Source organism: Selaginella moellendorffii, unplaced genomic scaffold (genome assembly GCF_000143415.4).
Source record: "Selaginella moellendorffii unplaced genomic scaffold, v1.0 SELMOscaffold_48, whole genome shotgun sequence".
Lineage (NCBI taxonomy): Eukaryota > Viridiplantae > Streptophyta > Lycopodiopsida > Selaginellales > Selaginellaceae > Selaginella > Selaginella moellendorffii.
The window spans coordinates 211,849-239,448 of record NW_003314309.1 but is presented as its reverse complement, the minus strand read 5'-3'; the positions used below and the strand labels follow the sequence as shown (position 1 = coordinate 239,448).

The 27,600-nt window shown below is 42.5% G+C and overlaps 4 protein-coding genes, 1 long non-coding RNA gene and 1 pseudogene across 5 annotated transcripts; 4 read left to right on the top strand and 2 right to left on the bottom strand.

Annotated features, from left to right (window-relative positions):
- Nucleotides 1–242: 242 nt before the first annotated feature.
- LOC112350313 (pentatricopeptide repeat-containing protein At2g33760-like) lies at nucleotides 243–22,430 on the top strand. The gene is made up of 2 exons (XM_024686279.1): nucleotides 243–590; nucleotides 21,156–22,430. The coding sequence occupies exons 1-2, from the start codon at nucleotides 309–311 to the stop codon at nucleotides 21,417–21,419; spliced, it is 546 nt and encodes a 181-aa protein (XP_024542047.1). The 5' UTR covers nucleotides 243–308; the 3' UTR covers nucleotides 21,420–22,430.
- On the bottom strand, nucleotides 2,498–4,933 carry LOC112350312 (probable leucine-rich repeat receptor-like protein kinase At1g35710). The gene has a single exon (XM_024686278.1). It carries the CDS (start codon nucleotides 4,902–4,904, stop codon nucleotides 2,580–2,582), a length of 2,325 nt encoding a protein of 774 aa, XP_024542046.1. The 5' UTR covers nucleotides 4,905–4,933; the 3' UTR covers nucleotides 2,498–2,579.
- LOC112350314 lies at nucleotides 8,821–9,781 on the top strand. The gene is made up of 3 exons (XR_002993722.1): nucleotides 8,821–9,191; nucleotides 9,252–9,314; nucleotides 9,378–9,781. It is a non-coding gene; the product is annotated as an uncharacterized LOC112350314 (long non-coding RNA).
- Nucleotides 12,737–16,355, top strand: LOC9647217 (annotated as a pseudogene).
- LOC112350335 (pentatricopeptide repeat-containing protein At2g13600-like) lies at nucleotides 21,709–22,943 on the top strand. The gene is made up of 2 exons (XM_024686310.1): nucleotides 21,709–22,353; nucleotides 22,509–22,943. Exons 1-2 carry the CDS (start codon nucleotides 21,709–21,711, stop codon nucleotides 22,941–22,943), a joined length of 1,080 nt encoding a protein of 359 aa, XP_024542078.1.
- Nucleotides 22,944–23,082: 139 nt separating this feature from the next.
- On the bottom strand, nucleotides 23,083–25,930 carry LOC112350334 (LRR receptor-like serine/threonine-protein kinase GSO1). Its single transcript, XM_024686309.1, has one exon. The coding sequence runs from the start codon at nucleotides 25,385–25,387 to the stop codon at nucleotides 23,171–23,173; it is 2,217 nt and encodes a 738-aa protein (XP_024542077.1). The 5' UTR covers nucleotides 25,388–25,930; the 3' UTR covers nucleotides 23,083–23,170.
- Between the last annotated feature and the right edge of the window lie 1,670 nt (nucleotides 25,931–27,600).

Below are 27,600 nucleotides of genomic sequence, written 5' to 3'. Positions count from 1 at the left end.
CATCAACGGGAGAGCTTTCTTAGCCTTTATAAGGAACTCTGACCACGCTTTTCGGTGTTTCCGATCGACTTAACTCGAGGGCGACCGGAGATGGACACCGGCTTACAAGCCTGGGATTGCGAGCGCGCTGAGGCACATTGTTCGCACCCAAGGCTACGCTGGGTTGTACAAGGCGATTTTTCCCGAGTACATCAAGGTTTTTCCAGGCTAATGGTCCCCGATTCATTTCCAACCGTCAGATATTCTTGAATCGACGGCCTTGGTTGAATTTCCATGTTGCTAGCAAATGTTTAGGGTTCTTGCGATGGATGAGACTTGGCGACGGCAGCGATTCGATGCGCCGCACCAGCATTCGCTCCTTCGGCAGCGCCGCCGCGGGCGCCCAAGGTCACAAGGGATTTGCGCTAGGGCAATTTGCGCCTGGGCGATCCACGCCCAGGCGGCGGAGAGCAAGCAGCTGGGGAGACATGTACGCGAAATGCGGCAGCATGGAGGATTCCCGCCGCGTGTTCGACAGCATTCTTCACCCAAACGTGATGTCCTTGATGCTGGGCTACGTCTCCAATGGCGAGAGCGATGTGGCTCTGGATCTCTTCGAGAGGATGCAAGCCAAACTCCAGGACGCGGCAAAGGCTTGTAGCAGCCTCGCGGCGAAGGAAGACGCTGTTTTGGTCGATGGGAAGCTCGTCAAGGAGGCTAGTCTCGAGACCGGCAGAGGCATCCATTCTCAAGCCAAGCAGATGGGACCGTCTTGCAGCGAAGACGTTTTCCTCTCGAGCTAAGTGCGGCATCATGCTCGATGCTCGATCGGTCTTCGATGAGATGCCACAGTGAGACGTGGTCTCCTGGAGAGAATGGAGAAAGCGAGGTCGCTCTCGAGTTCTTTGGGAAGATGGGCTGCTCGCCAAACTCTCGGACTTTCGTTGCTGCTGCCAAGGGCTGTGCGAATCTAGCAGTGAAAGAGGAGGCCATCAAAAGATGGTGAAGACGAAGAGCCTGAAGAAGGAGCTCGCTGTTCACGATGGAGCTGTGAAAAGCCACTGCTGTGGAGATATCTTCGTGGGGAGCAGCCAAGTGACAGGTACTCAAGTGTGGGAGCAAGGTCGACGCGCGGATGGTTTTCGAGAGCATGCCTCGTCGTGATGTCGTGCTCTGGACGAGCTTGATACAAGGCTTTGTGGACAACGGGGAAAGCGAGCTGGCTCTCGTGTTCTTCGAAGATATGAAGCTATCTGGGTGCTGTCCAAGCTCTCGGACGTGTGTTGCTGCGCTTGCCGCCTGTGCGAGCTCGGCAATGCGAGAAGAAGCGGTGGATGTCGACGGCAAACTCGTGAAGAGAAAGAGCTTGGAAACCGGGGCGGCTATCCACGGTGAAGCTTCAAACAACAGGTGCTGTGAGGACGTGTTCGTGGGGAACACTCTGATTGATATGTACGCGAAGTGTGAGAAGCTAGAGGAAGCTCGCAAGGTCTTCGATGGCATGGCTGGCCGATGTAAGTGGAGACAGCAAGCTGGCCTTGGAGCTGTTCTTCGGCATGGCTCGGGAGAACGATCCGGACGAGAGAACGTTTGTTGCTGCGCTCATGGCCTGCGTCCACCTTTCAGCGTCCGAGCCACCTGTTCCGCGAGAAGATGGAAAGCTAGTGCGAATCCAGAGCCTAGAAAAGGGGATGGAGATTCATTCTCTCGCCGCGAAGTTTGGACGCTGCGAGCACAGATTTGTCGGGAGCAGCTTGGTGGACATGTATGCCAAGTGTGGAGATATGGTGAAAGCTCGAGCAGTTTTCAAACGCATGCCTAGCCTGGACGTTGTCGTTTGGACGAGCTTGATACAGGGATATATAGACAACGGTGAGAGTGAGCTCGGGCTGGAACTCTTGGAGTGGACTGTGCTCCAAACTCTCAGACTCTTGTAGCGGGACTTACGGCCTAGCTGGAAGGAAACTCCAGGCTGAGCTTTACAGGCGTGGGCTGGAAGACGATCAAGTTGTGGGGAGTAAACTTCTACAGGAAGTGCGGAGTTATGAGTGCGGCCGAGCACTTGTTTGGATCTCTGGCAGTCCGAGATATCGTCGCCTGGAATGCACTGGTCACGGGATTCGGCCAACAGGGTGACACGTCGCGCGTGTTCGAAGCCTTTCGCGAGATGCGAGAAGATGGCGTGCGAGCAAACGCAATCACATTTGTCTCGGTCATCACTGCTTGCAGCCACGGCGGCCTAGTTGAACGAGGCAGGGAGTTTTTCCAGGCAATGGACCCGGATTCTGGCATTGTTTGCGGGATTCATCACTACAGCAGCTTGGTGGATCTCTTAACCGACTGGAAGAGGCCTTGAAAGTCCTTGAGAGCATGCCTTTGAGAGCGGATGCTGTGGTTTGGGGGAGCGTCCTCGGGGCCTGCCGTAAGTGGAAGTGGGGAGGATTGCGTTCGAGGCACTGACGAAGATCGACGAGAATGACTCGGCTGCATACGTTCTGATGGCGAGCATCTACCGGTAAGCGGATAAGAAGAGTTCACTTCATCAAGCGGTCGATTACAAACTGAAAGGTAGAAAGGACGGCAGCAACATGGTGGACGAGCTAGAGATTTGATTGCCAGCATCCACAGAGCTGGGAATGAGCTCTGCGGTTTGCCGCAAAATAGGTCCAGAAGAACGCGTTGAAGGCGGCTGCCACGAAGATGGCAACGCTGACAAGTGTTGTCACCTCTCTTTGGTCCTGTTCGCTACCACCTTGTCCCTCTGTTCTAAGCTTGTGTGGCGGCATAGCAGTGCTCGAACAGGTGTTGGTCAGTGGCAAGCCACAGAGCTGATTCCCAGCGAAGAGAGCCGCGTCCATGGACGAGAGTTGTGGGCTGTCAGGTATCCGTCCCACCAGGTTGTTGTTGGAGACGTCGAAGATGGTGACAAACGAGAGGTCCGCCACGGACGATGGTATGGAGCCATTGAGACGATTGCTTGCGAGCCCCACCCAGGAGAGATTCCTTGCCTTCCCCAGGGACTCGGGAATGGGACCTGTTAGCTGGTTGTGGCTCAGGTACAACCCCTGGAGCTTGTAGAGGTCGCCAATGGCAGCTGGAATGCTTCCAGTCAGCTGGTTGAAGGAGAAGTCTATGTAGGTCGGGAAGGTGAAACCGTTGTAGACGAGTCCTCGCTCGGTTTGAATCATCACAGACCGTTTGTTCTGGTCGTAAAGCTGGACGTTGGCAAACAGTCGGCCAATGCTTTCTGGCATCTCCCCAGAGAACCTGTTAACCGAGAAGTTCATGGCTCGTAAGTTCGTGAGCCTGGGAAGCCAGTCCGGTATGGAGCCGCTGAAGCTGTTGTTGTCGAGGAAGAGGAACTGCAGAGACGACATGTTTTGCAATATGGCTGGGATTGAACCGACAAGATCGTTGCTGGAAAGCGACAGAAGGAGCAGGCGGCTCAAATTCCCGAAGCTGTCAGGGAGATTTCCAGAGAACTTGTTCTGGTCCAGCCCGAGAAGGACGAGCTCGGTGCAGTTGGAGAGTCCGGAAGGGAGCTCCCCGCCGATGTCGTTGCTGCTGAGATCTAGCTGCTGGAGATGCGAGAGCTTCGAGAGCTCGCCTGGGATTGTTCCAGTCAAGTTATTGCTGTCGAGCCATATCTCTCTAATGTTCGACCAGTTTCCAAGCTCCGGAGGTATGGCACCACTAAAACGATTTCCCGTGAGAACCACCCTTTGGAGATGCGAGAGCTTCGAGAGCTCGCCTGGGATTGTTCCAGTCAAGTTATTGCTGTCGAGACATATCTCTCTGATGTTCGACCAGTTTCCAAGCTCCGGAGGTATGGCGCCACTAAAACGATTCCCCCTGAGAACCAGCTTCTGGAGATGCGAGAGCTTCGAGAGCTCGCCTGGGATTGTTCCAGTCAAGTTATTGCTGTCGAGCCATATCTCTCTGATGTTCGACCAGTTTCCAAGCTCCGGAGGTATGGCGCCACTAAAACGATTCCCCATGAGAACCAGGATCTTCAAGTTCCTCAAGTTTCCCAGCGTAGCCGGGATCGTTCCGCTAAACCCGTTTAGCCCGAGGTGCAAAACCTCGATGCTTGCAAAGTCGCCATCTTCCAGCTCCAGTGGCCCGGAGAGAGAGTTGTATGCAGCGCGTAATTCCGAGAGCTTGCGTAGCCTTCTCAAGCTCGGTGGCAAACCACCCTGGAGCGAATTTTCGGAGATACGCATGTACCTGAGCTCCAAGTTCTTGCTCCAAATATTGGGTAGATCTCCGCTAAACCTGTTGTACGATATGTCCAGGCGTGTCAAGTTCGTCATCTCCCCGAAAGTTTCTGGAATGGAGCCGCTGAGTCCGTTGTGCGAGAGTTCCAGTGCCTCCAGTCCCAGGTTACCACCAATGGAAAAGTTCCCAGTTAAGTTGTTGATGGACAGGTTGAGCGATCGCAGGGTCAAGCTAAACTTTGGGAGTCTGGCCACTGTTAAGTTGTTCCCACTGAGGTCCAGGCTTTCCAAACTTTCGAGGCTGGAGAGATTTCCGGGGAACTCTTGCAGGGAATTGGAGCTCAAGTTGAGGAGGTTGAGCTGCGTATTTTTGCAAGGGACTTCCAGCGAGGAGAGGCCGTTTTGCGAGAGGTCCAGGCGAGCCAGCGATGGAAGCTCGGCCCAGGTGGCAGGAAAAACTCCCGAGAGATTAAACCTGGACAGAGCGAGGCCCTCCACTTGGTTGTCCGAGCTCCACTCCACTCCCCGCCATGCTCTTGGATTGGCAGTCTCGTTCCACACTTTGATGCCAAGCCTGTCACGGAGAGAGAGAAGAACCTGTGTGTCGTTCACGATTGCGGATGGATTTGTGGGGCACTGTGACCGGGATCTTGTGAGAAAGACGAGTAGAAACAAAGGCAGCAGCAAATCCGCGAGAGACATGGCCATGGATCAGAACATCAAAGAGTGAACGCTATCATGAAGGATGAGGTTCTTCTTTTTGCAGAGTTTACACGCACATTTGATAACCAATTCTTGGCACACTTGACTTCGAGTCAATTGAGCTAGTCAATAAAGTGGGGGACTTGGGATTTACCATTGTAAAAATACTTTATTGACTAGCAAAAGGCCTTGATGAAAGCCTTGCTAGTCAATAAAGTGGGGGACTTGGGATTTTACTGGGCTATCAACTATATTACATAACATAGATTTTTGCATAGTTTCTTTTTGCGGTGATTTTTTGGCCACGGTGGATAGAATGTGGATTTCGACAGGTCAAGACTTAGACTTGACTTCTGCCAGTCCGTAAAAGCATTATAATGATATGTTTTTCCAACGAAATTTTTGTGTTTGTTGGAAATTTAAGTTGTAATCAACTCAACTTAAATGTTAGTAGCAAATTGGCTTTAGTTACAAATTTTAAGTTGTAATTTGTGATAGCTTTATAGTTACTCAAATTTAAGTAGTTGTCCCTTACAACTAAAATATAAATCATAATTTGTAGTAACATATTCTTTAAAGCTAGATAAGCTCATATATGTTGCTAATTAGAGTTGCAATTTACTTTTAAACTGTGACTAAAATGTAAGTTCTTAAGGTTTGTAGTTCCAAAAGTTTTAGTCATAAATTTCAACAATATTTACATCAACTAAATTACTAATAGCAGTATAATGTACCCACTTTTAACACATAATTTCCTAATAAAAGAACTTTGTTTTCTTCCTCAGATCTGTATTAATTTTTTTGTTTAGGATTTAAGAATGATAGTTGCATGTTAGTGTTTAAGGTGTAGAAGTAATTATATTTACTTTATACAAATTATCATAAATCATATTCATCTTTATGGTAAACATCCTTTAGCACCACATGATGCATGGTTTTCAATGGAAGATATTCAAGGGATTAGATTATGCAGATCTACTACTTTAGTATAACAATTTTTTGAAATTGATAAAAGCTCTATAGTTCCAGATGATTGTTATATTAATTTGAGTGGTGGTAATGGTAGTGGCAATGATGATATTGAGGATGATAATGTATTTAATTATTTTTAAGATTGCTTATATGGAAATGAAGACAATTTATTACCTATTTATAAAGGGGCAAGTGCTTCTATTTTGTTGGCTTGTTTAAGGATTTTAGATGTGCAAGTTATTACTGGAATATCAAGCCAAGCAACAGATCATTTTGTAAAGTATTTAATTTTTATTTATTATATAGTATTAAGTTTTTCATTATTTGGATGAAGGCTCTTCAAGAAAATGTTGCCTACAAATAAAATGTTTCAAATATATATAAGGAAGTGGAAAATATCATTAAACATAATGGACTTACCTAAAAAAAGATTAATTCATGCATCAATGATTTTATGTTATTTCATAAGGAGAATAAGGACCTTCAATTTTGTCAAATTTCTATTGCTAGCAAGCACAAAGATTTTAACAATTATATACCTGAGAAAATAATGCACTATTTCTCTATTATACCTTGACTTCAATAATAATTTCAATGTAGAGAAATAAAAAAAATATATAACTTATAATTTTATCATCAATCCACTAATGGAATAATGAGAATGCCTGCAGATGGTTCAACTTATTTACCCAAATTTTGCAGTAGATCCAAGAAATATACATCTTACTATAGTTGCAAATAATCTTTCTCCAACAAAATTAATGGCAAAAATATATTCATGTTAGGCAATTGTTGTAGTTAATACTAATATACCACCAACTCTAGCAATTAAGCCTTCATTTATATTTCTTATTATGATTATACCAGGTATTAGTCTAAAAAATAAAATGAAATATTTATATTTATAATTTTTCTAGGCCAAAAACTTCCTAAGGTACCTAATATTTATTGGTCCCTATTTTTGGAAGAGTTGAAACAATTATGGGATGGAGTGCCATGCAAAGATAATTTTAAGCTAGAGGGTGATTTAAGCTTAGAGAAGCAGTGTGATAGTTTATTCATGATTTTCCTGGATTATGATTTTGTTCAGGACTTCAAACTAATGGGAAAATACTTTTACCTAGACTATGGACTTGGATTCTTGGAATATAGTCACAAAGTTTATAAAAATGCATATATATTGGTCATTGGTGTCTCTTACCTATGGATCATCAATTTAAGTCTACTAATAGAATGTAAGATTTTAGTTATTATTTCTAAACATAAATTAAATTCTAATTTTTATTAGTTTATTTAATGGTCATAATTATATTTGACCAATACTAACACAAATGACTCCTGAACAATAGGCAACATATATTATTTAGTTAGACAAGAAGATCAAATATCATTACCTAATGGTATGAAATGGTTATATTCACATTTTATCAACTTCCATATTTTTATAAGTTGCCAGTAGCATTTTTAAAAGATTATATGCACATATTTAAGAATGTTTTTGAAACTAAATATAAAACTATTACTACCAAAAATGATGAATTAAATACTAGAAAAGACTTAGTTGTGTGTAGAATAAAGTAAAATATGTGGTGTGACGTGATGGAAAAATTGATCATGGAACTTGGACATTAACAAGTTATCAAAATAAATTATTTATTAATAATATAGAGGCTTTTAAAGTTCTTACAACATATGGAACTGAATTTTTAAATTATGTTGATGAGAAAGGTAAGTTAATAGGTATGAAAAAAATTGGCTTCATTTACTATGAGTAAGTTTCTAAATTTACTAAAATGTTAATTAACATATTTAGTAGGATGTTTATCTCATTTTTATAATAGGAAAGATAACACCTCATTTACAGGAAGCAATATTTTCTTGGAGAAGTTGTATGGTACTAATTGATTTAATTTTTTGAATTCAATTAATTTTAATTTTAATTAGATTTTTAACTGCTCAAGAAGTAGATAAATCTTTGATACCTATTATGAAAGAAAAGTCTATCATTTATGTGTGTTTATTGGAAGCAACATTATTTACAACAGCTATGACATCACAAGTATATTTATTAGTACACTTAATTGATGAGTTAGATAGTTGGTCTTGGAACTAGCTAAAAAATATTTTTTATTAAGTGTTATTTAAGAGTTTTAAAATCTTTGGTAAGACAAAAAGCAAAACTTGAAGATCTATAGTGTAAGGTCTACTATTAAGAGAGAGTTTTTGTATGCATAATATTTTAGTGCTAATTTGGTAACTAATATTTTACAGTTTATACCATTTGATTATAATAGTATTCGATTGTAGCATTTAGGAAAACAAATTCAACTTAATTAAGAAGAGCATGAAAATATTTCTCTACATATATGCTTAATTGAAGAGGAAATGGATCAAACTTTTTTAAGGACTTGGGTAATGGATGCAAAGTCATAATTAATATTAATTAATTATTAATTACTTTTAAATTTTAGGCCATGAGTTATACAGTATATTAGATTAATGGAAAGCATTTTAGAGTTTCTCAAATCAATGCAAATAAGAAAACAATGGACAACATTATAATTACGTTAAGGAATCCACAACAACCTCATATTGATTTTCCAGGTATGTATTTTTATCTATGTTAGTTTTTTATAACTTTTATATTAAACAGGTACATTAATGGATATTTATGAGGTAAACTTTAGATAATTCAAGAGAATTATTTTTAAAATTCAGTGGTTCAATATTAAGGAAGGAACAGTGAGAATGGAGGAAAATCATATGCTATCCATGATGATTGATCAAGTAGAACCTTTGGATGGGAATAGTTTTATATCCAAAGTTCTGATCATAGAGTCTAAAATTCTCAGCACAGATACTTCTATACCTCAGTGAGTGTATATCATTTGCCTCAGGTGGCTCAATAATGAGCTGTCAAAATGAATGAGTCAGCTAAAATCATCCAATTGCCAGATCGATCACGAGAAGAAGAGGTGTCACAATTTAGGGCTAAATGGGAAATCTTCTTGGCCGCTAAGACCGAGCGATGCAGGCCAGTCGTCCCACACACCATTGGGTGTGATTTGTAGAGGGCAGGGATAGATGAGGTCACCGCTGGCTTATTCAGGTTTCAAGGAGGACCCGGCTCAAGGGTCGCATAGCACATCTTAACATGCTGCAGAAAGGTTTGAGCTTTCTTTCTCTTTTCTTTTGGATTGTGAGGATAGAGGATGTGGACGGATTCTTTGGAGCTCGGATCTGACTGGTAACGCAGTAATACCAATTTCTTTGCTTCTCTCTCCTTTTTTTCTAGACCTTGGAGACTCCCAAGCATCAAGGGTAAGAACTCTCAAGGATTCAAGGTTTTTTTTATTCAAGCTTTTTGTTCTTTCAATCAAGCATTGCTGAGAGTTGGAATTCGAGGAGTAACTATGAGCAATGTTCGTGGTTTAGGCACTCAAGGTGGAGCTGTGTTTTCTTTCTTTTTTCCCTGTGAAGAATTGTAACTCGTGAGAGGCTTGACAGGCTCTTAGTTCTCGGAAGACAAGTTCGTGACGAAGATCAAAATGGACTTCGCTGCTTTACAAACTTTTGTTTCATCTCTAAATGGAAACCCAGGTGGAGCTTGTGATTGATCGGGGACGTCAAGATATTTGGTAAGCAAGACGAGGATCTCTAGACTTGGAATCCAACAAGAACCACGTGTGCTAGCAGTGATCCCAGTCGCAGACTCAAAGCCTAGAGAATGGGGGGAGGTTACACATACATCCTTTCTTCTTCCACCACCTAAATCTCTTCCATGCTAGAAAGTTTTGGAGAACTTTGCTTGAGATCTAAGATAATCCATGCTAGAAACTTTTGGATTTTGGATCCAAGATAATTGGTAGAAGAACTTTGCTTGATAATCCATGTTAGAAATGTTACCACCTCATCTTGGGAAGCTATGGTGACCTGAAAAAGATAGCCATCCTAGAACCAACATGTGATGAGAAAAGAGACCAAAGTTTTTAACTTAAATAAAATAAAAACACAACAACCACAAATGTTGCAAAATCTATATGTTAAACAACAATTAGGGCTAGAATGTGATATTAAGTAAGGAATATTTTTGAAAATAAATAGTTAATATATTATTTAATTATTCATTAGGATTTATTCAAGATTATATCGTAAATAATTCTATTTATAAAATGTTTTTATTATTCAAAGAATTAACTGATCCAAATTCTATTATAGAAATTTCAAATTTTTGTAATAAGATGTTTCAAGCTATTGTAATAAAAATTTAAACAACAAAATATAGTTTCTTTCCATTTATATAATGAACAGTTACTAATATATTTATTTTAACTAAAATCAAGGAAAAACCAAAGATTAATTAAGTAAAATCCAATATATACATAACTTGATATAGCTGAATTCAAAAGTTTTAAAATAAATTTAATTAAATGAACTTTGATAGTAAAACATTGTATAGGGTTTATAGAAGAAATGTTTACTATTAATTTAGTGTGATAAAAAACATTTATATCTATGAAAGAATAGTGTTATTTTTTATTCAATTCACTACCTAAATTAAAGATTATTTTATCTTTAAAACTATAGCAGCAGTAATGGTGAAGAAAATATAAGTAAAACTATTTTATATATAATCTAATGCTCTTAAATTAGTAAATAATCTTTAAATTCCTAAAAAATCTAAATCAGATAATCTAAACTTGATTAATTCATATGTTTGTATTGCTAGTTATTTATTTTTCTAAAGTAAAATATTATACATAAATATTATTATAATAAAGTATTTAAAATATTTATAAATTACTTTTAAAAACTTCAGTTTAAAATTTTATTATAATATTTTATAAATAAAATCAGACGAATAAAAATTTGTATTAAACTTTATTATATAGAAGTTAATTGCTAGATGCTAATAGAATATATATAATCACTTTCATTCAAAATAAATCAGTAAGCATGTTATAAATTTTGGAGGTAAGATAAAATTGATCCCAATAAATATACTTTTTTAGATCTAAACAAGATGAAATCAAGGGTAAATATTCTGTCACTAAAGTATTTTAACTGGGTTCTATAAAGTTGCAACATCCAACATTAAAAATTGTGAAGCTTATTACAATTTTTCATGATTAAAATTTATCAATAAAGTATTTTTCTTTAATACAAATTTACTATATGATAGAAGATTTTGAACAATATCAAGTAATATAGTGTAAGAGTCTACATAAAAAATATTAAGTCCTAGTAAATTTAATCTAAAATAAAATAAGACTAAATTAAGTTTGTAATTAAACTGGTTTACTACTTTGCAAGTTAGTTAATGGTGTTTGATAAAAAAGAGTGCTACAACCTAATGAAAATAAGGATGCAACTACAATTTTGCATGTTCTTTCTTGATACAAGATCTATAACATAAATAAAGAGGTTGTATAATAGTTTAAAGTTATGAATTATGTTTACCAGAATTTGAGTATCATAAAGTTGCATCAAAATATCAATAAACTCTAAGATTTTGTATTAACTTGGCAAAAAAGAATCAAGTTCATAGTAATTATTAATTATATCATTAGATCCATATGTTATGTAAAATATAGAATTGTTTATGATGTTTAGTGTTGCATTTAGACCAATTTGAGATATAAGTATATGTTTATCTTCAATGAAATTTTTCACTTGTAGATAGATAGGTCATGGATAATTTTGGCTTGGAAAGATTCTTTTGACACAAAATTAAAAAATTAAATGAATTATCTTTAAACAAACTTTAATAATATTAAACAATCCAAATCTAGCACTTCCATAATTTACACCTTACTATATGTTCTTTGTGGGTGACAAAAATGGTTAAATTAATTGAAGATTTAAATATGAAGTTGCAAATGAACAAATTTAAACACTTTATTAACATCAAGAATAAGATTTCCATTTGAAAATCTCCTTATTGCTCCACTAAGGAACTTCCTTCCATAGGGAGGAAATTAACCTTTGCATAAGTGTTTAAAATGTAAATTTTATTTCTATAATTTACTAATGAGTCTCCAAAGATAAATATTGCAGAAATTTCACTCTTGCAATAACTAACAAATGCAACAGGAAAATAATTAGCCAAAGAGTTTCCATCTCCCTCTCAGATTTAGCAAGTAAGCTATAATATATGGTTCACCTACAAATAATATTATTCTAATAAAATAATATAAGAATCTTATAATAAATATACTAAGCACTGCGGCCACCAGCTTCTTCAAGAATGATCACTGTGTCATCTTAAACGACCGGCTGAGAACGCAGCCAATCAATACCCCAACCTGGCTTCTACATCTAAATCCTCTTGCAAGCACACAGGTATAGAAATTTTGTAAATGTTATTGGGGACAGGATGCTTCCAATGGAAATTCCTCCTGTGATGGAAAGTTGCCGTCGGGAAAGGAGAAGCTTACTCCTCTGTAGCAGCAGATTGTGGAGCTCAGGAAGAAATTTCTAGACACTCTTCTCATTGTTGAGGTGGGATACAAAGTTTCAATTTTTTAGAGAGGATGTGGCAGAATGTTGGAACGCTGGCAGTGAGAAAGCTGTGGCTATGATAAACAAATTCTAAGAAAATTGGCTGCTTTCTCATTCCAGTTGTGTGTATGGGAAGGCTTGTGGAAGTTGGCTACAAAGTTGGCGTACCAAGACACAAGGCTGGCCCATTCTCGATTTCTTGGGCTCTATATACCAAAGCCAGCACCCAGCTGCTAAGACAAATTGGTCCATCTCTTTCACCGCCCTCTTCTCCTCCCAGAAACTCCTTAGCCTCAAGCATAGATTTGGGGTGGTGACTGTAATTGTTGGGCTTGAAGAAAGAATCTTAGGGTTTATAAGTTTTTGAATGGGAAAGAGAAAGAAGGACGAGGGCGCTGCCGCCGCCAAGGGCCAGGCGATCATCCCCAGCTTCTTCAAGCGAGGTGAGACCGATGCATTGCGGGCTCCCACACTAGTGTGGCCATCGCCGCATCATCTCAGGCGATCAGCCGAGAATGCGGCCAGCGCGAGTAAGAAACGGTGCTTGAATTTAGATGTAGACGCCGGGTTGGGCGATGGGAAGGATGCCGATTGCGGAGTATCGGGGGAAGCGATTAAAGACAGGCGTAGAAAGTTTGTAGATGTTCTTCTTGGAGAGGGGGACAGAGATGGCGGTGGTGGAAATTCCTCCTTTTATGGAAAGCCACCGTCAGGGAAGGAGAAGCTTACTCCTCTGGAGCAGCAGATTGTGGAGCTCAAGAAGAAATTCCCTGACATCCTTCTCATGGTCGAGGTGGGATACAAGTTTCGATTTTTCGGAGAGGATGCGGAGAAAGCAGCCAATGTTTTGGGAATCGTTGCTTACTACAGCCACAGCTTTCTCACTGCCAGCGTTCCAACGTTCCGGTTGCACGTACATGTGAGAAGGCTTGTGGAAGCTGGCTACAAAGTTGGCGTTGTCAAGCAGACCGAGACAGCGGCTATCAAAGCTCACGGGACGAACAAGGCTGGCCCGTTCTCGAGAGATCTCTCGGCGCTATATACCAAGGCCACGCTCGAGGCGGGCGAGTTTCTTGGGGGAGAAGAGAGTGGGGAAAGGGATGGACCTATTCGTCTTAGCAGCTATATCATGTGTGTTGTGGAGGAGGCAATCACCGAGCACAAGGCCAACGCTGGAAAGGATGAAGTGAAGGGAAGTTTTGATGCTAGATTTGGGGTGGTGGCCGTGGAAACCTCGACCGGAGACGTGATGTACGGTCACTTTATGGACACTGTCACCAGGACGGAACTGGAATCACGGTTGCTTGCGTGTGCTCCCGCAGAACTTCTTTTATCTGCGTCCTTGTCCACTTCTACAAAGAAGGTAAGCTGTTTTCTTTTCTCTGATCGGGTTGTATATGAATGATGGTGATTTTTGTATAGTTGTTGATGGACTATGCAGGCGCAGCGGATGTTCGAGCCGAGAAGACGCCTGAGAACTCGTTTGAAAATGGCGGTACTGTTGCTGCTCTTGCGGACTTCTACGGGAGCTTGGCGTCTTCTAAGAAAGGCTGTCTGGACGAGAAGGTTGATGCAGGGTTAGAGGTAATTTTCTAGTTGTCTTGATTACACTATCGGATGAGAATTGAAGTTTGCAGGCGTTGATGACGATGCCAGAAATCGTGGTTGCTGCGTTTGCGCATATATTTGCTTATCTGAAGCAGTTTAATCTGGAAAATGTATTGCGCTTAGGAGCTCTTTTCCGACCATTTGCCGGGCAGCAAGAGATGACGCTCTCGCCCAACACCATCCGCCAGCTTGAGGTAACCACTGAATGCGATGTTTACTTACCAGTAACAAGTTTTTTCTTTCTAGATTCTACATAACCAAACTGATGGTACTGAAAACGGATCTTTATTCTGGCTTATGAACCACACAAAAACTGCTTTTGGCGCGAGGCTGCTTAAGTATTGGGTAAGGAGTTTGGTCTCAGTCACAATCTTGGATTTTTCGTTTTTTCCACTCATGTCTATTTTCAGGTGGCCCATCCGTTAAGAGACCGCATGCTTATTTCTCAACGTTTAGACGCCGTTGCGGAAATTGCCGAATCCATTGGAGATAAAGGCAGAGGCACAACAGTTGCAACTTTAGCTTCAACGTTGTTGCTGCTGGGAAAATTGCCTGATCTTGAGCGTGGTATCACAAGAATTTATCACAAAACAGCAACAACGTATGAGGTACCTTTCCTTTTCTGTAATCCTGATTGTTATTCTTTTCTGACCGTAATGTTTGCTGCAGTTCATTAACGTGATTAATGCGATTATGAAAGCAGCGTCCCAGTTTCAACGGGTTCGCGACGCCAGGTCTGCGCTCCTCAGCAGGCTAATCTCCGCAGTGACTTCAACTTCAGTGATAGATCACGCAAACAAGCTTGTGACAAGTTTGAATGCAGAGGCAGCAGCAGCTGGGGATAAGATTAACTTGTTTGTTGCCGGCCAGTATCCCGAGGTTTGTTATCGTTTCCCAGACTTCGTTTAAGTCGTGCTTCAGGTAGACGAATGCAAAGAGACCATAAAAAGTATTGAGGAGGATCTCGAAAGTTTTCTTCCCAGTTATCGGAAACTGTTGGAAGTGTTCAAATCTGGAATACTTGAGCGTCTCGGGAACGTCGTTTTTGGTCGAGGTACTTTCTTTTTCTCAATTCAGTTATTTGATTGCTAAAAGCTTGTAGTTTCAGGTTCCATGTGCGCAGCGTGTACCTGCAGATTGGGTTAAAATAAACAGTACGAAAAAGGCAAACCGCTATCATCCTCCGGAGGTCTTGGAAGCATCGGAAAGAATGGCACTTGCAAAGGAGCAATTAAATATATCTTGCGCCAAAGCATGGGACATGTTCCTGACTGACTTTACCTCCTATCACATGGAGTTCCGGGCTGCAGTACAGGCACTAGCAGCTCTCGACTGTCTTGATTCCCTTGCTGTTGTCTCGTGCAATCAGGTCTGTCTCCTTGTGTTTTTCAACGCTTATCTGAATGAAAAATGTGCTTCAGGGGTATGTTCGACCGGAGTTCGTGGATGAAGCGTGCCTTTTGAAGATAGAAGGTGGTCGACATCCGGTTTGTTTCTTTTGCTCTTGTCGTTTAATATTTTTACTGGAATGTCTTTCCGTGAGCAGGTCCTAGATTCGACTCTGCAAGATGCATTTGTACCAAATGACACAGTTGTTTCTGGTGAGGGTGAACGATCGCAAATAATCACTGGTCCAAAAATGGGTGGTAAAAGTTGCTACATCGGTCAAGTTGCTCTAATCACAATCATGTCCCAGGTTCGCAACTATCTTTATTTCTTTTCACTCCGTATGTTTTGTTATCGTGCAGATAGGATCGTATGTTCCAGCCGCGACAGCCAAACTGCATGTATTCGATGCCGTGTTTAGGGGCGATGGACAGAATCCAGAGGGGCTCCAGTACGTTTTTCGAGGAGCTGAGTGAAGCTTCAACTATTCTCCACAAGGCAACTTCTCGCTCGCTGGTAGTCATCGACGAGCTGGGAAGAGGAACCAGCACACACGACGGCATCACCATCGCGTATGCGATGCTCCATCACCTTCTCCAAGAGGTTCATACTCACTACTTGAACGTCACGGAGGTGGTGAAGCTCTTTCCCAGCCAGGTTCAAGCATACCATATGTCATATCTTGTGGAGAGCCTGGAAGGAGACCTTGACAAAAGCTCCGGGCAAGAAGTGGCACAAAAGGTGACGTTCCTCTACAAGCTCTAGCTCGGTGCTATAGGGGGTTCCATATATATAATAAGGATAGTGGGTAGATTAGGCATGGCTGGTTAACTTGAGGTATAATCTAACTCTTGCTTGCGTGTTTGTCCTTGTTCTGCATTTGGCTTGAGTTTAAGCTTAAGTTTCATATGATGTTAGTTGATGGAGTACCTATATCCTTGTATTATGCCATTAGTATGTTGAAATAATATTAAACTCCATTTGACTCTATTTTATATGTTAGTCTTAGCATTAGGATATTAAATACTCTAGAACTGTTTCAAGTCACTCTGTGCTATAATACCTTCACTCCTTAGGTCCATACTTAAGAGTTTGCCATTATTCTTTTGTTTAATAGCCCAAAGCCCTGAAACTCAAGGTCCTATGGATGACATGTGGCACATAGAGGGTTTATGTTCCATTTCATTTTTATCTTATAGTAAATCACTATAAGATAAAAGGTAAAAACCACATGCATTACAAATTGCCCCTAGAAATATACTTGTTTGTTTTTTAAGTAATACCATTTGGTAACTTAAAATGCAACCAAAAAAAATGACTCAAGAAACGGTCTATATTGTTGGTTAGTTAATGGAATTGCACTATATGTTAATTGATATTTGGCAAATTAAACTTGCTCCAGCTAGGTTCAACCCAAAGGGTAGGGTGTCAAAAGAGCAGGGCTCTTTGGAAAGCTATTGCTCTCAACTTCCATTCACAAGGGCATGAATTTGCAAAGAAGTGTACTGGATTCTTAATAACTAAAGAGAGAGACAATTCATAGGGTTCAAATATAAAAGGAAAGGGCCTATAAATAAGAGTGTACCCTTTTTTCCAATCGATTAAAAGTTTTGGGATATTTTGTATTAAGTGTTCTTGGGTTTGAATAGTACTAAGCTAGATGACCTTCTAGGAAGTCTAAATTCAGGAGCTTACAGCTTCTAAATTTCTCCCCTTAAAAACATTGAGGATATTTATTTTTTCAAAAGGAATTAAAATACTATATAATTAATATTCTATTTAAGCTTATTATTTCTTAAGTGGTGAAGAACTTTTCAAGTGGATAAAATATCAATGGTTTCTTCTCTATCACTTGTATTTTCACTTTTATCCATTCTCTACTTAATTTTTTTTTCTGTCCTATTTAAAAGTAAATTTATTATATTTCTAAAATTTACTAGTTATATTATGGTATTTTTACCTACTCCCAATGAATTATATTGATTAGATATGTATATTAAGTTATAAGATTTTCACTAAGAAAAAATATAAAGACTGATAACTTCATTGAGTTATTTATTACCCTCTTGATCTAATATTAAGAAAGATGCCATAAAAGGGTTTATTTTCTAACCTCACTTATAGTTTAAGTAGCACTCTTAGTGCATATAGAAATATGCATCTTAATTAGCCCAAAAACCATAGTTTATATACAAAAGTGAGTGGTTTGAAAATTATACTAATATTTATATACAATATCATAGCTATACACTTAGACCTCATATTATCTTATTCTTTTAGAAGGATGAAAGGTAATTAAGGTTTTCAGGTTGAGAGACTAGGATCTAAAGGAACATCAGGAGGAAGCACTGGTGGATTTATAGGTAGTGCTTGATCCCTTTATACAAAACATTTAAGTTATTGCATATATATAATTTCTGGAGGATTAGTTTATTGAATGTTTTGCCAAGCTTTATAAACATGCAGTTTAACTTACCAAAACACTTAATATAATCTCTTCCACTGAATAAAGAGCCCCTTACACAAACCATGTATTGTAATATTAGGAAAATGGATTAACACCAAATCATCCACTTTATACTCCATTGGTGGATGATGATGGAAGTTGTTGTGTTGTTATTATCCCACTTATACATAGCCTAAATGCTCAATAAACTCCACTTGAATGAATGGAAAAATGCTCATCAAATGTTGATCCCAAGACTTAGTATTGGTACTTTATAGCAATCACGAAGGTAAACTCAACTCCATTAGTAATATCAAATAATGACCACATAAAAGTTTATAAAGTGAAACACCAATGGAACTTTATACCCTGTGATATACATATACCAAAGAAACGGCAAATATCCATCCCAATCTAAATGCTAAAATTTTATATGTTTTGCAATCATTCCTTTAAATGTTAAAACAAGCCATTCCTAGAAACTTGGGTAAAAGTCTGTATGCTAAAAGCTTGTACTAGAAAAAAAAGAAAGAGGAAAAGAAAATAAGAGTGAAAGATAAAAGAAGGTAAGAGTAAAGTGGATGCTTACTACTACACTTGTTTGACTTGATTTTGCATTTTGCTTCAGTTAAACACAAATAAACATATAAAAAGTAAAAAAGGAATGACTTGAGTCCTTCAATCCCTATGAAAGCTTTTGTTGAAGTCATGAGCAAAGATAAACTTAACATCACTTGAGTACTGTAGATTTTGCACAAATAGATGTGCATTGATGATGGAAAGTTGGAGTACAAAAGAAAGGGATAGAGTTTGAGTGTTAACTCACCTCCTTAATAAGTTCTGGCAACTGCCACTCATTTCTGTTCTTGAGTCTTAAGATTTAAATTTCAAGACTTAGGATGATGTTTCTAAATATAATGTTGATTTTCTATGCTCCACTTTCTCCCATAACTGAGTTGAGTTTCATTTTGAAGCTCTCATTTCTCCATAGCATTGGGCTGTTTTATTGCTACTATGACTCCAGAGAGCTCATTCTTGAACTTGTTCTTCTGTTGTAGCGCACCCTATCCCTATAGCTGCTTCACCTTGAGTTGTCAGATCTCATTGTGAAGCTCTGCATTCTCCTTGGGGAGTTTTTTATTCATGTGCTAAGTCTTTGTGCATACAAATTCCTAGAAAGTTGTACCTTGAATGCTCCTCTTGAGCTGGAGAATATGGTTCTGGATCTTCGTGAACTTCACATCTAGGGGCTGGTAGACAAAGGTGTTGATTGGACTTTGTCTCTTATGAAAATGCTCATCTGTTTGTCGTGGAAAAGTCTTGCAAAATCTGCTGGTATTGGCATCTATGGTGTTGACTGGAGACATTGCATTTTGTCCACAAACTGGAGAAATGCCAAGCTTAAGATCCAGTGTAAGCTCAGGCTTGCAGCATCACTCTTGCTCGGGATGCTCTCAACTGTGGTGTTTGCCGTGATGTGGCATGTTGTCGGTGTCAGCATTGAGAGCTGGTTGTGTTGGTGTTGCTGTGTGCGGTAGGGATGCTGGAGACTGCTCCTGCTGGGTCATGTTCACGTTACACTGGTTTGACAACTGTCAGTTTGGAACCTGCAAGGTGGTTACATGTTCAGGTCTGGAATCTTCTCCTGAATTTCCTCACCTTGAGCTTTGTGATCTTTGTTGTTAGTTGTTCCCTTTACAGCTTTTGTGCTCTTGCGTGTAGATGTTGCTGTGTGTCCACATCTATCACACGCTTTCCACAATCCATCAACAGGAGAGCTTTCTTAGCCTTCATAAGGAACTCTGACTGACACTTTTGGTATTGGTTTTCCTCCCTGCCAAATGCCACAGACTTGACTCCTGCCATAGGCCCAACGATTGGGATAAACTTCTGCTTGTATGACACTCTCTACAACTACTGGAACGCTCAAAGTTGGATTATTTTTAGTTTCAGAGTGAGAAATTTTTGGAAAAGCTTTACAGGCACGGAGCACCATCGCATTGGTAAACACAGTTTTGACATGCTTAGGCCTCCTGGCATTGCATGGTTACTTTCAGGCCCGAGCATAGTTGCAGCTAGACGTGCAAACGTTCAAACGCGTCCACGTTTAAACGCCGTTTAAAACGTTTTTTTCAGGACAATCAAACATTTACATGTTAAAGCCTAAAATGATTAAAAAAACACTAATATTTACTAAATACACTTTAATCTGATATTAAGTTTATAAAACCCAACGGAATAACATACTAAAACAAATGAAAGAAAAAGCTGTTTCACTGTTCTGCTTGTCCCAGCACTGGACCAGTTCTCCGTGCTTGCCACCATAGATTCTGCTGCCCCCCTGAACCCTGTGCGGCTTGCTGCAGCAGATGCCCATCATTGGCATCTGCTGGGTCTGCTAGCTCGAAATCGGAAAAACTGCTGTGAGGTTTTTTAAGAACTTCATAAGGGATCTCCCTCATTGCCTTGCACGTTTTCACACCTCTTGCCTGAACTCTAGCAAGATGTGCTCGCACTCGCTCCGCTCCCCCAGTGTGAATCTCATAACAATACTTACATGTCCAGTGCCGCTCTGCTCATATCACATGCTTCCAGCTCTAGCATTTGCGGCGTCCTCCAATTCCTGCCATGACTACATGAACCCTGAAGAAACCCTAAAGAAACCCTAAAGAAACCTTTGTCTCTTTTCACAAATAGTGCAAACGCGTTGGGAGTTTAGAACGGTGTTTTTTTAGTTTCATACGTTTTCTGGCAACTATGGGCCCGAGTAGGATGGTGACGAGCTTGATCTCCGGTGGAGTAGCAGGAATCGCTGCCTCAACAGGTAAGAGTCTTAAGAGCGATTACGCTTGATCGCCATAGTTCCTGTTTTCAGCGGTGTTTCCGATCGACTTAACTCCGAGGGCGAGCGGAGATGGACACCGGCTTACAAGCCTGGGATTGCGATTCTTTCCAACCGTCAGATATTCTTGAATCGACGGCCTTGATTGAATTTCCATGTTGCTAGCAAATTTTTAGGGTTCTTGCGATGGATGAGACTTGGCGATGGCAGCGATTCGATGCGCCGCACCGGCATTCGCTCCTTCGGCAGCGCCGCCGCGGGCGCCCGATCAGCAGGTGTCGGCGTTGAAGGTCACAAGGGATTTGCGCAAGGGCAATTTGCGCCTGGGCGATCCACGGCCAGGCGGCGGAGAACAAGCAGCTTGTTGTCAATGCGCTGGTGGACGAAAAACGTACGCGAAATGCGGCAGCATGGAGGACTGTTCCACAGCATTCTTCACCCAAACGTGATGTCCTTGATGCTGGGCTACGTCTCCAATGGCGAGAGTGATGTGGCTCTGGATCTCTTCGAGAGGATGCAAGCCAGGCGGTCGGGCTGCAAGCCAAACTCCAGGACGCGGCAAAGGCTTGTAGCAGCCTCGCGGCGAAGGAAGACGCTGTTTTGGTCGATGGGAAGCTCGTCAAGGAGGCTAGTCTCGAGACCGGCAGAGGCATCCATTCTCAAGCCAAGCAGATGGGACCGTCTTGCAGCGAAGACGTTTTCCTCTCGAGCTAAGTGCGGCATCATGCTCGATGCTCGATCGGTCTTCGATGAGATGTCACAGTGAGACGTGGTCTCCTGGAACGCGTTGATACTGGGCTACGTAGAGAATGGAGAAAGTGAGGTCGCTCTCGAGTTCTTTGGGAAAATGGACTGCTCGCCAAAGTCTTGGACTTTCGTTGCTGCTGCCAAGGCTTGTGCGAATCTAGCAGTGAAAGAGGAGGCCACCAAAAGATGGTGAAGACGAAGAGCCTGGAAAAGGGGCTCGCTGTTCACGATGGAGCTGTGAAAAGCCACTGCTGTGGAGATATCTTCGTGGGGAGCAGCCAAGTACCATGTACTCAAAGTGTGGGAGCATGGTCGACGCGCGGATGGTTTTCGAGAGCATGCCTCGTCGTGATGTGGTGCTCTGGACGAGCTTGATACAAGGCTTTGTGGACAACGGGGAAAGCAAGCTGGCTCTCGTGTTCTTCGAAGATATGAAGCTATCTGGGTGCTGTCCAAACTCTCAGACGTGTGTTGCTGCGCTTGCCGCCTGTGCGAGCTCGGCAATGCGAGAAGAAGCGGTGGATGTCGACGGCAAACTCGTGAAGAGAAAGAGCTTGGAAACCGGGGTGGCTATCCACGGTGAAGCTTCAAACAGCAGGTGCTGTGAGGACGTGTTCGTGGGGAACACTCTGATCGATATGTACGCGAAGTGTGAGAAGCTAGAGGAAGCTCGCAAGGTCTTCGATGGCATGGCTGGCCGATGTAAGTGGAGACAGCAAGCTGGCCTTGGAGGTGTTCTTTGGCATGGCTCGGGAGAACGATCCGGACGAGAGAACGTTTGTTGCTGCGCTCATGGCCTGCATCCACCTTTCAGCGTCCGAGCCACCTGTTCCGCGAGAAGATGGAAAGCTAGTGCGAATCCAGAGCCTAGAAAAGGGGATGGAGATTCATTCTCTCGCCGCGAAGTTTGGACGCTGCGAGCACAGATTTGTCGGGAGCAGCTTGGTGGACATGTATGCCAAGTGTGGAGATATGGTGAAAGCTCGAGCAGTTTTCAAACGCATGCCTAGCCGGGACGTTGTCGTTTGGACGAGCTCGATACAGGGATATATAGACAACGGTGAGAGTGAGCTCGGGCTGGAACTCTTGGAGTGGAAGGAAAATCCAGGCTGAGCTTTACAGGCGTGGGCTGGAAGACGATCAAGTTGTGGGGAGTAAACTTCTACAGGAAGTGCGGAGTTATGAGTGCGAGCACTTGTTTGGATCTCTGGCAGTCCGAGATATCGTCGCCTGGAATGCACTGATCACAGGATTCGGCCAACAGGGTGACACGTCGCGCATGTTCGAAGCCTGTCGTGAGATGCGAGAAGATGGCGTGCGAGCAAACGCCATCACGTTTGTCTCGGTCATCACTGCTTGCAGCCACGGCGGCCTAGTTGAACGAGGCAGGGAGTTTTTCCAGGCAATGGACCCGGACTCTGGCATTGTTTGCGGGATTCATCACTACAGCAGCTTGGTGGATCTCGTAACCGAAAGTCCTCGAGAGCATGCCTTTGAGAGCGGATGCTGTGGTTTGGAGGAGCGTCCTCGGGGCCTGCTGTAAGTGGAAGTGCGTTCGAGGCACTGACGAAGATCGACGAGAATGACTCGGCTGCGTACGTTCTGCTGGCGAGCATCTACCGGAGCGCGGGGCTGTGGGGGGATCATGATAAGCTCAAGACTATACAGGAGGCGGCCTTGAAAGCGGATAAGAAGAGTTCACTTCATCAAGCAGTCGTGATGGATTACAAACTGGAAGGTAGAAAGGACGGCAGCAACATGGTGGACGAGCTAGAGATTTGATTGCCAGCATCCACAGAGCTGGGAATGAGCTCTGCGGTTTGCCGCAAAGTAGGTCCAGAAGAACGCGTTGAAGAAGGCTGCCACGAAGATGCCAACGCTGACAAGTGCTATCACCTCTCTTTGGTCCTGTTCGCTACCACCTTGTCCCTCTGTTCTAAGCTTATGTGGCGGCATAGCAGTGCTCGAACAGGTGTTGGTCAGTGGCAAGCCACAGAGGTGATTCCCAGCGAAGAGAGCCGCGTCCATGGACGAGAGTTGTGGGCTGTCAGGTATCCGTCCCACCAGGCTGTTGTTGGAGACGTCGAAGATGGTGAGAAACGAGAGGTCCGCCACGGACGATGGTATGGAGCCATTGAGACGATTGCTTGCGAGCCCCACCCAGGAGAGATTCCTTGCCTTCCCCAGGGACTCGGGAATGGGACCTGTTAGCTGGTTGTGGCTCAGGTGCAGCACCTGGAGCTTGTAGAGGTCGCCAATGGCAGCTGGAATGCTTCCAGTCAGCTGGTTGAAGGAGAAGTCTATGGAGGTCGGGAAGGCGAAGCCGTTGTAGAGGAGTCCTCGCGTGGTTTGAATCATCACAGACCGTTTGTTCTTGTTGTAAAGCTGGACGTTGGCAAACAGTCGGCCAATGCTTTCTGGCATCTCCCCAGAGAACCTGTTAACCGAGAAGTCCATGGCTCGTAAGTTCGTGAGCCTGGGAAGCCAGTCCGGTATGGAGCCGCTGAAGCTGTTGTTTGAGAGGAAGAGGAACTGCAGAGACGACATGTTTTGCAATATGGCCGGGATTGAACCGACAAGATCGTTGCTGGAAAGCGACAGAAGGAGCAGGCGGCTCAAATTCCCGAAGCTGTCAGGGAGATTTCCAGAGAACTTGTTCTGCCCCAGCCAGAGAACGACGAGCTCAGTGCAGTTGGAGAGTCCGGAAGGGAGCTCCCCACCGATGTCGTTACTGCTGAGAACTAGCTGCTGGAGATGTGAGAGCTTCGAGAGCTCGCCTGGGATTGTTCCAGTCAAATCATTGCCGTTGAGCCATATCTCCCTGATGTTTGACCAGTTTCCAAGCTCCGGAGGTATGGCGCCACTAAAACGATTCCCCGTGAGAACCACCCTTTGGAGATGCGAGAGCTTCGAGAGCTCGCCTGGGATGGCGCCACTAAAACGATTCCCCGTGAGAACCAGCTGCTGGAGATGTGAGAGCTTCGAGAGCTCGCCTGGGATTGTTCCAGTCAAGTTATTGCTATCGAGCCATATCTCTTTGATGTTCGACCAGTTTCCAAGCTCTGGAGGTATGGCGCCACTAAAACGATTCCCCGTGAGAACCAGCTTCTGGAGATGCGAGAGCTTCGAGAGCTCGCCTGGGATTGTTCCAGTCAAGTTATTGCTGTTGAGCCATATCTCCCTGATGTTCGACCAGTTTCCAAGCTCCGGAGGTATGGCGCCACTAAAACGATTCCCCGTGAGAACCACCCTTTGGAGATGCGAGAGCTTCGAGAGCTCGCCTGGGATTGTTCCAGTCAAGTTATTGCTGTTGAGCCATATCTCCCTGATGTTCGACCAGTTTCCAAGCTCCGACGGTATGGCGCCACTAAAACGATTCCCCGTGAGAACCAGCTTCTGGAGATGCGAGAGCTTCGAGAGCTCGCCTGGGATTGTTCCAGTCAAGTTATTGCTGTTGAGCCATATCTCCCTGATGTTCGACCAGTTTCCAAGCTCCGACGGTATGGCGCCACTAAAACGATTCCCCGTGAGAACCAGCTTCTGGAGATGCGAGAGCTTCGAGAGCTCGCCTGGGATTGTTCCAGTCAAGTTATTGCTGTCAAGCCATATCTCTCTGATGTTCGACCAGTTTCCAAGCTCCAGTGGTATGGCGCCACTAAAATGATTCCCCGTGAGAACCAGGATCTTCAAGTTCCTCAAGCTTCCCAGCGTAGCCGGGATCGTTCCGCTAAACCCGTTTAGCCCGAGGTTCAAAACCTCGATGCTTGCAAAGTTGCCATCTTCCAGCTCCAGTGGCCCGGAGAGAGAGTTGTATGCAGCGCGTAAAACAGAGAGCTTGCGTAGCCTTCTCAAGCTCGGTGGCAAACCACCATGGAGCGAATTGTTGGAGATACGCATGTACCTGAGCTCCAAGTTCTTGCTCCAAATATCGGGTAGATCTCCTCTAAACCTGTTATACGATATGTCCAGGCGCTTCAAGTTCGTCATCTCCCCGAAAGTTTCTGGAATGGAGCCGCTGAGTCCGTTCTGCGAGAGTTCCAGTGCCTCCAGTCCCAGGTTACCACCAATGGAAAAGCTCCCAGTTAAGTTGTTGATGGACAGGTTGAGCGATCGCAGCGTCAAGCTAAACTTTGGGAGTCCGGCCACTGTTAAGAAGTTCCCACTGAGGTCCAGGCTTTCCAAACTCTTGAGGTTGGAGAGATTTCCGGGGAACTCTTGCAGGGAATTGGAGCTCAAGTTGAGGAGGTTGAGCTGCGTATTTTTGCAAGGGACTTCCAGCGAGGAGAGGCCGTTTTGCGAGAGGTCCAGGCGAGCCAGCGATGGAAGCTCGGCCCAGGTGGCAGGAAAAACTCCCGAGAGATTAAACCTGGACAGAGCGAGGCCCTCCACTTGGTTGTCCGAGCTCCACTCCACTCCCCGCCATGCTCTTGGATCGGCAGTCTCGTTCCACACTTTGATGCCAAGCCTGTCACGGAGAGAGAGAAGAACCTGTGTGTCGTTCACGATTGCAGATGGATTTGTGGGGCACTGTGACCGGGATCTTGTGAGAAAGACGAGTACGAAACAAAGGCAGCAGCAAATCCGCGAGAGACATGGCCATGGATCAGAACATCAAAGAGTGGGAGCTATCATGAAAGATGAGGTTCTTCTTTTCACAGAGTTTACACGCACAAATGTTAATCAATTCTTGGCACACTTGACTTCGAGCCGATTGAACCTTGATGAAAGCTTTGTAGTCAATAAAGTGGGGGATTTGGGATTTGCCATTGGTATACTGGGCTATCAACTATATTACATAACATAGACCTTTGCACAATTTTTTCTTGTGGTGATTTTTTGGCCACGGTGGATACAATGTGGACTTCGGCAGGTCAAGACTTAGACTTGACTTCTGCCAGTCCGTACACTACTACATAAAAGCATTATAATGATATGTTTTTCCAACGAAATTTTTGTGTTTGTTCGAAATCTAAGTTTTAATTTTCAACTCAACTTAAATGTAGCAAATTGGCTTTAGTTACAAATTTTAAGATAGCTTTATAGTTACTCAAATTTAAGTTGGAAATTATAGTTGTCCTTTACAACTAAAATATAAATCATAATTTGTTCTTTAAAGCTAGATAAGTTCATATAGGCTGCTAATTAGAGTTGCAATTTACAACTTTTAAACTGTGACTAAAATGTAAGTTCTTAAGGTTTGTAGTTCCAAAATTTTTAGTCATAAATTTCAACAATATTTACATCAACTAACTTACTAATAGTAGTATAATGTACCCACTTTTAACACATAATTTCCTAATTTGTTTTTTTCCTCAGATCTGTATTAAGTTTTTTGTTTAGGATTTAGGAATGAGAGTTGCATGTTGGTGTTTAAGGTGTAGAAGTAATTATATTTACCTTATACAAATTATTATAAATCATATTCGTCTTTATGGTAAACAGCTGAGTTGTCCTTGTTTGCTCACTCGCTCTCTAGCACTATCAACCTTTTACCTTTAGGATGGAAAATGCTTGTCTATAAGCTCCTGGGAGAAGGTCCATAGCTTGTGAGTGAGCTCGGGATCTCTGCCATAAGCGCTACAGTTGGATTTGTTGGAATCCACGAAGTATTGCCCAGTGACATCCTTGAGGCTTGGATGTAAAGCCGCGTAGCACGTCGTAGCAGCGCCCTGAGAGATCGATCACGTATTAGTCACAAAAAACTTCCAGATAATTGAGAGAATTTTTCTTACCTGTGGGACATTTTTCCAAAGGAAGCTGGAGAGGAACTTGAGAACCCCTGCATGAAGATCAAAGTTCCATAAGTAACCGAAAACAAATGAGGCAAAGAGACAAACTCATTATGTAGAATGTGTACCACATCAAAGGTGTCATTATAAACTCTGGATGAACAGCGTTGGCTGTGATGTCAACTCCTTCAGCCTAATCAGCAAAAGAGAAAGCATTGACAAAAGAGAAAGGTGGGAGAGATTTCAAAGCATTAGATGAATACCTTGAATCTCATTGCCAGTTCTTTGGCGTGGAAGATGTTCGCAAGCTTGGATTGACTGTATGCTCTAGTGTCGGAGTACCTTTTGGAAGACAAAAGGAAGAATGATTGTATGTTATTTTATAAGGAGAATAAAGACCTTCAATTTTGTAGAATTTCTAATGCTAGCAAGCACAAAGATTTTAATAATTATATACCTGAGAAAATAATG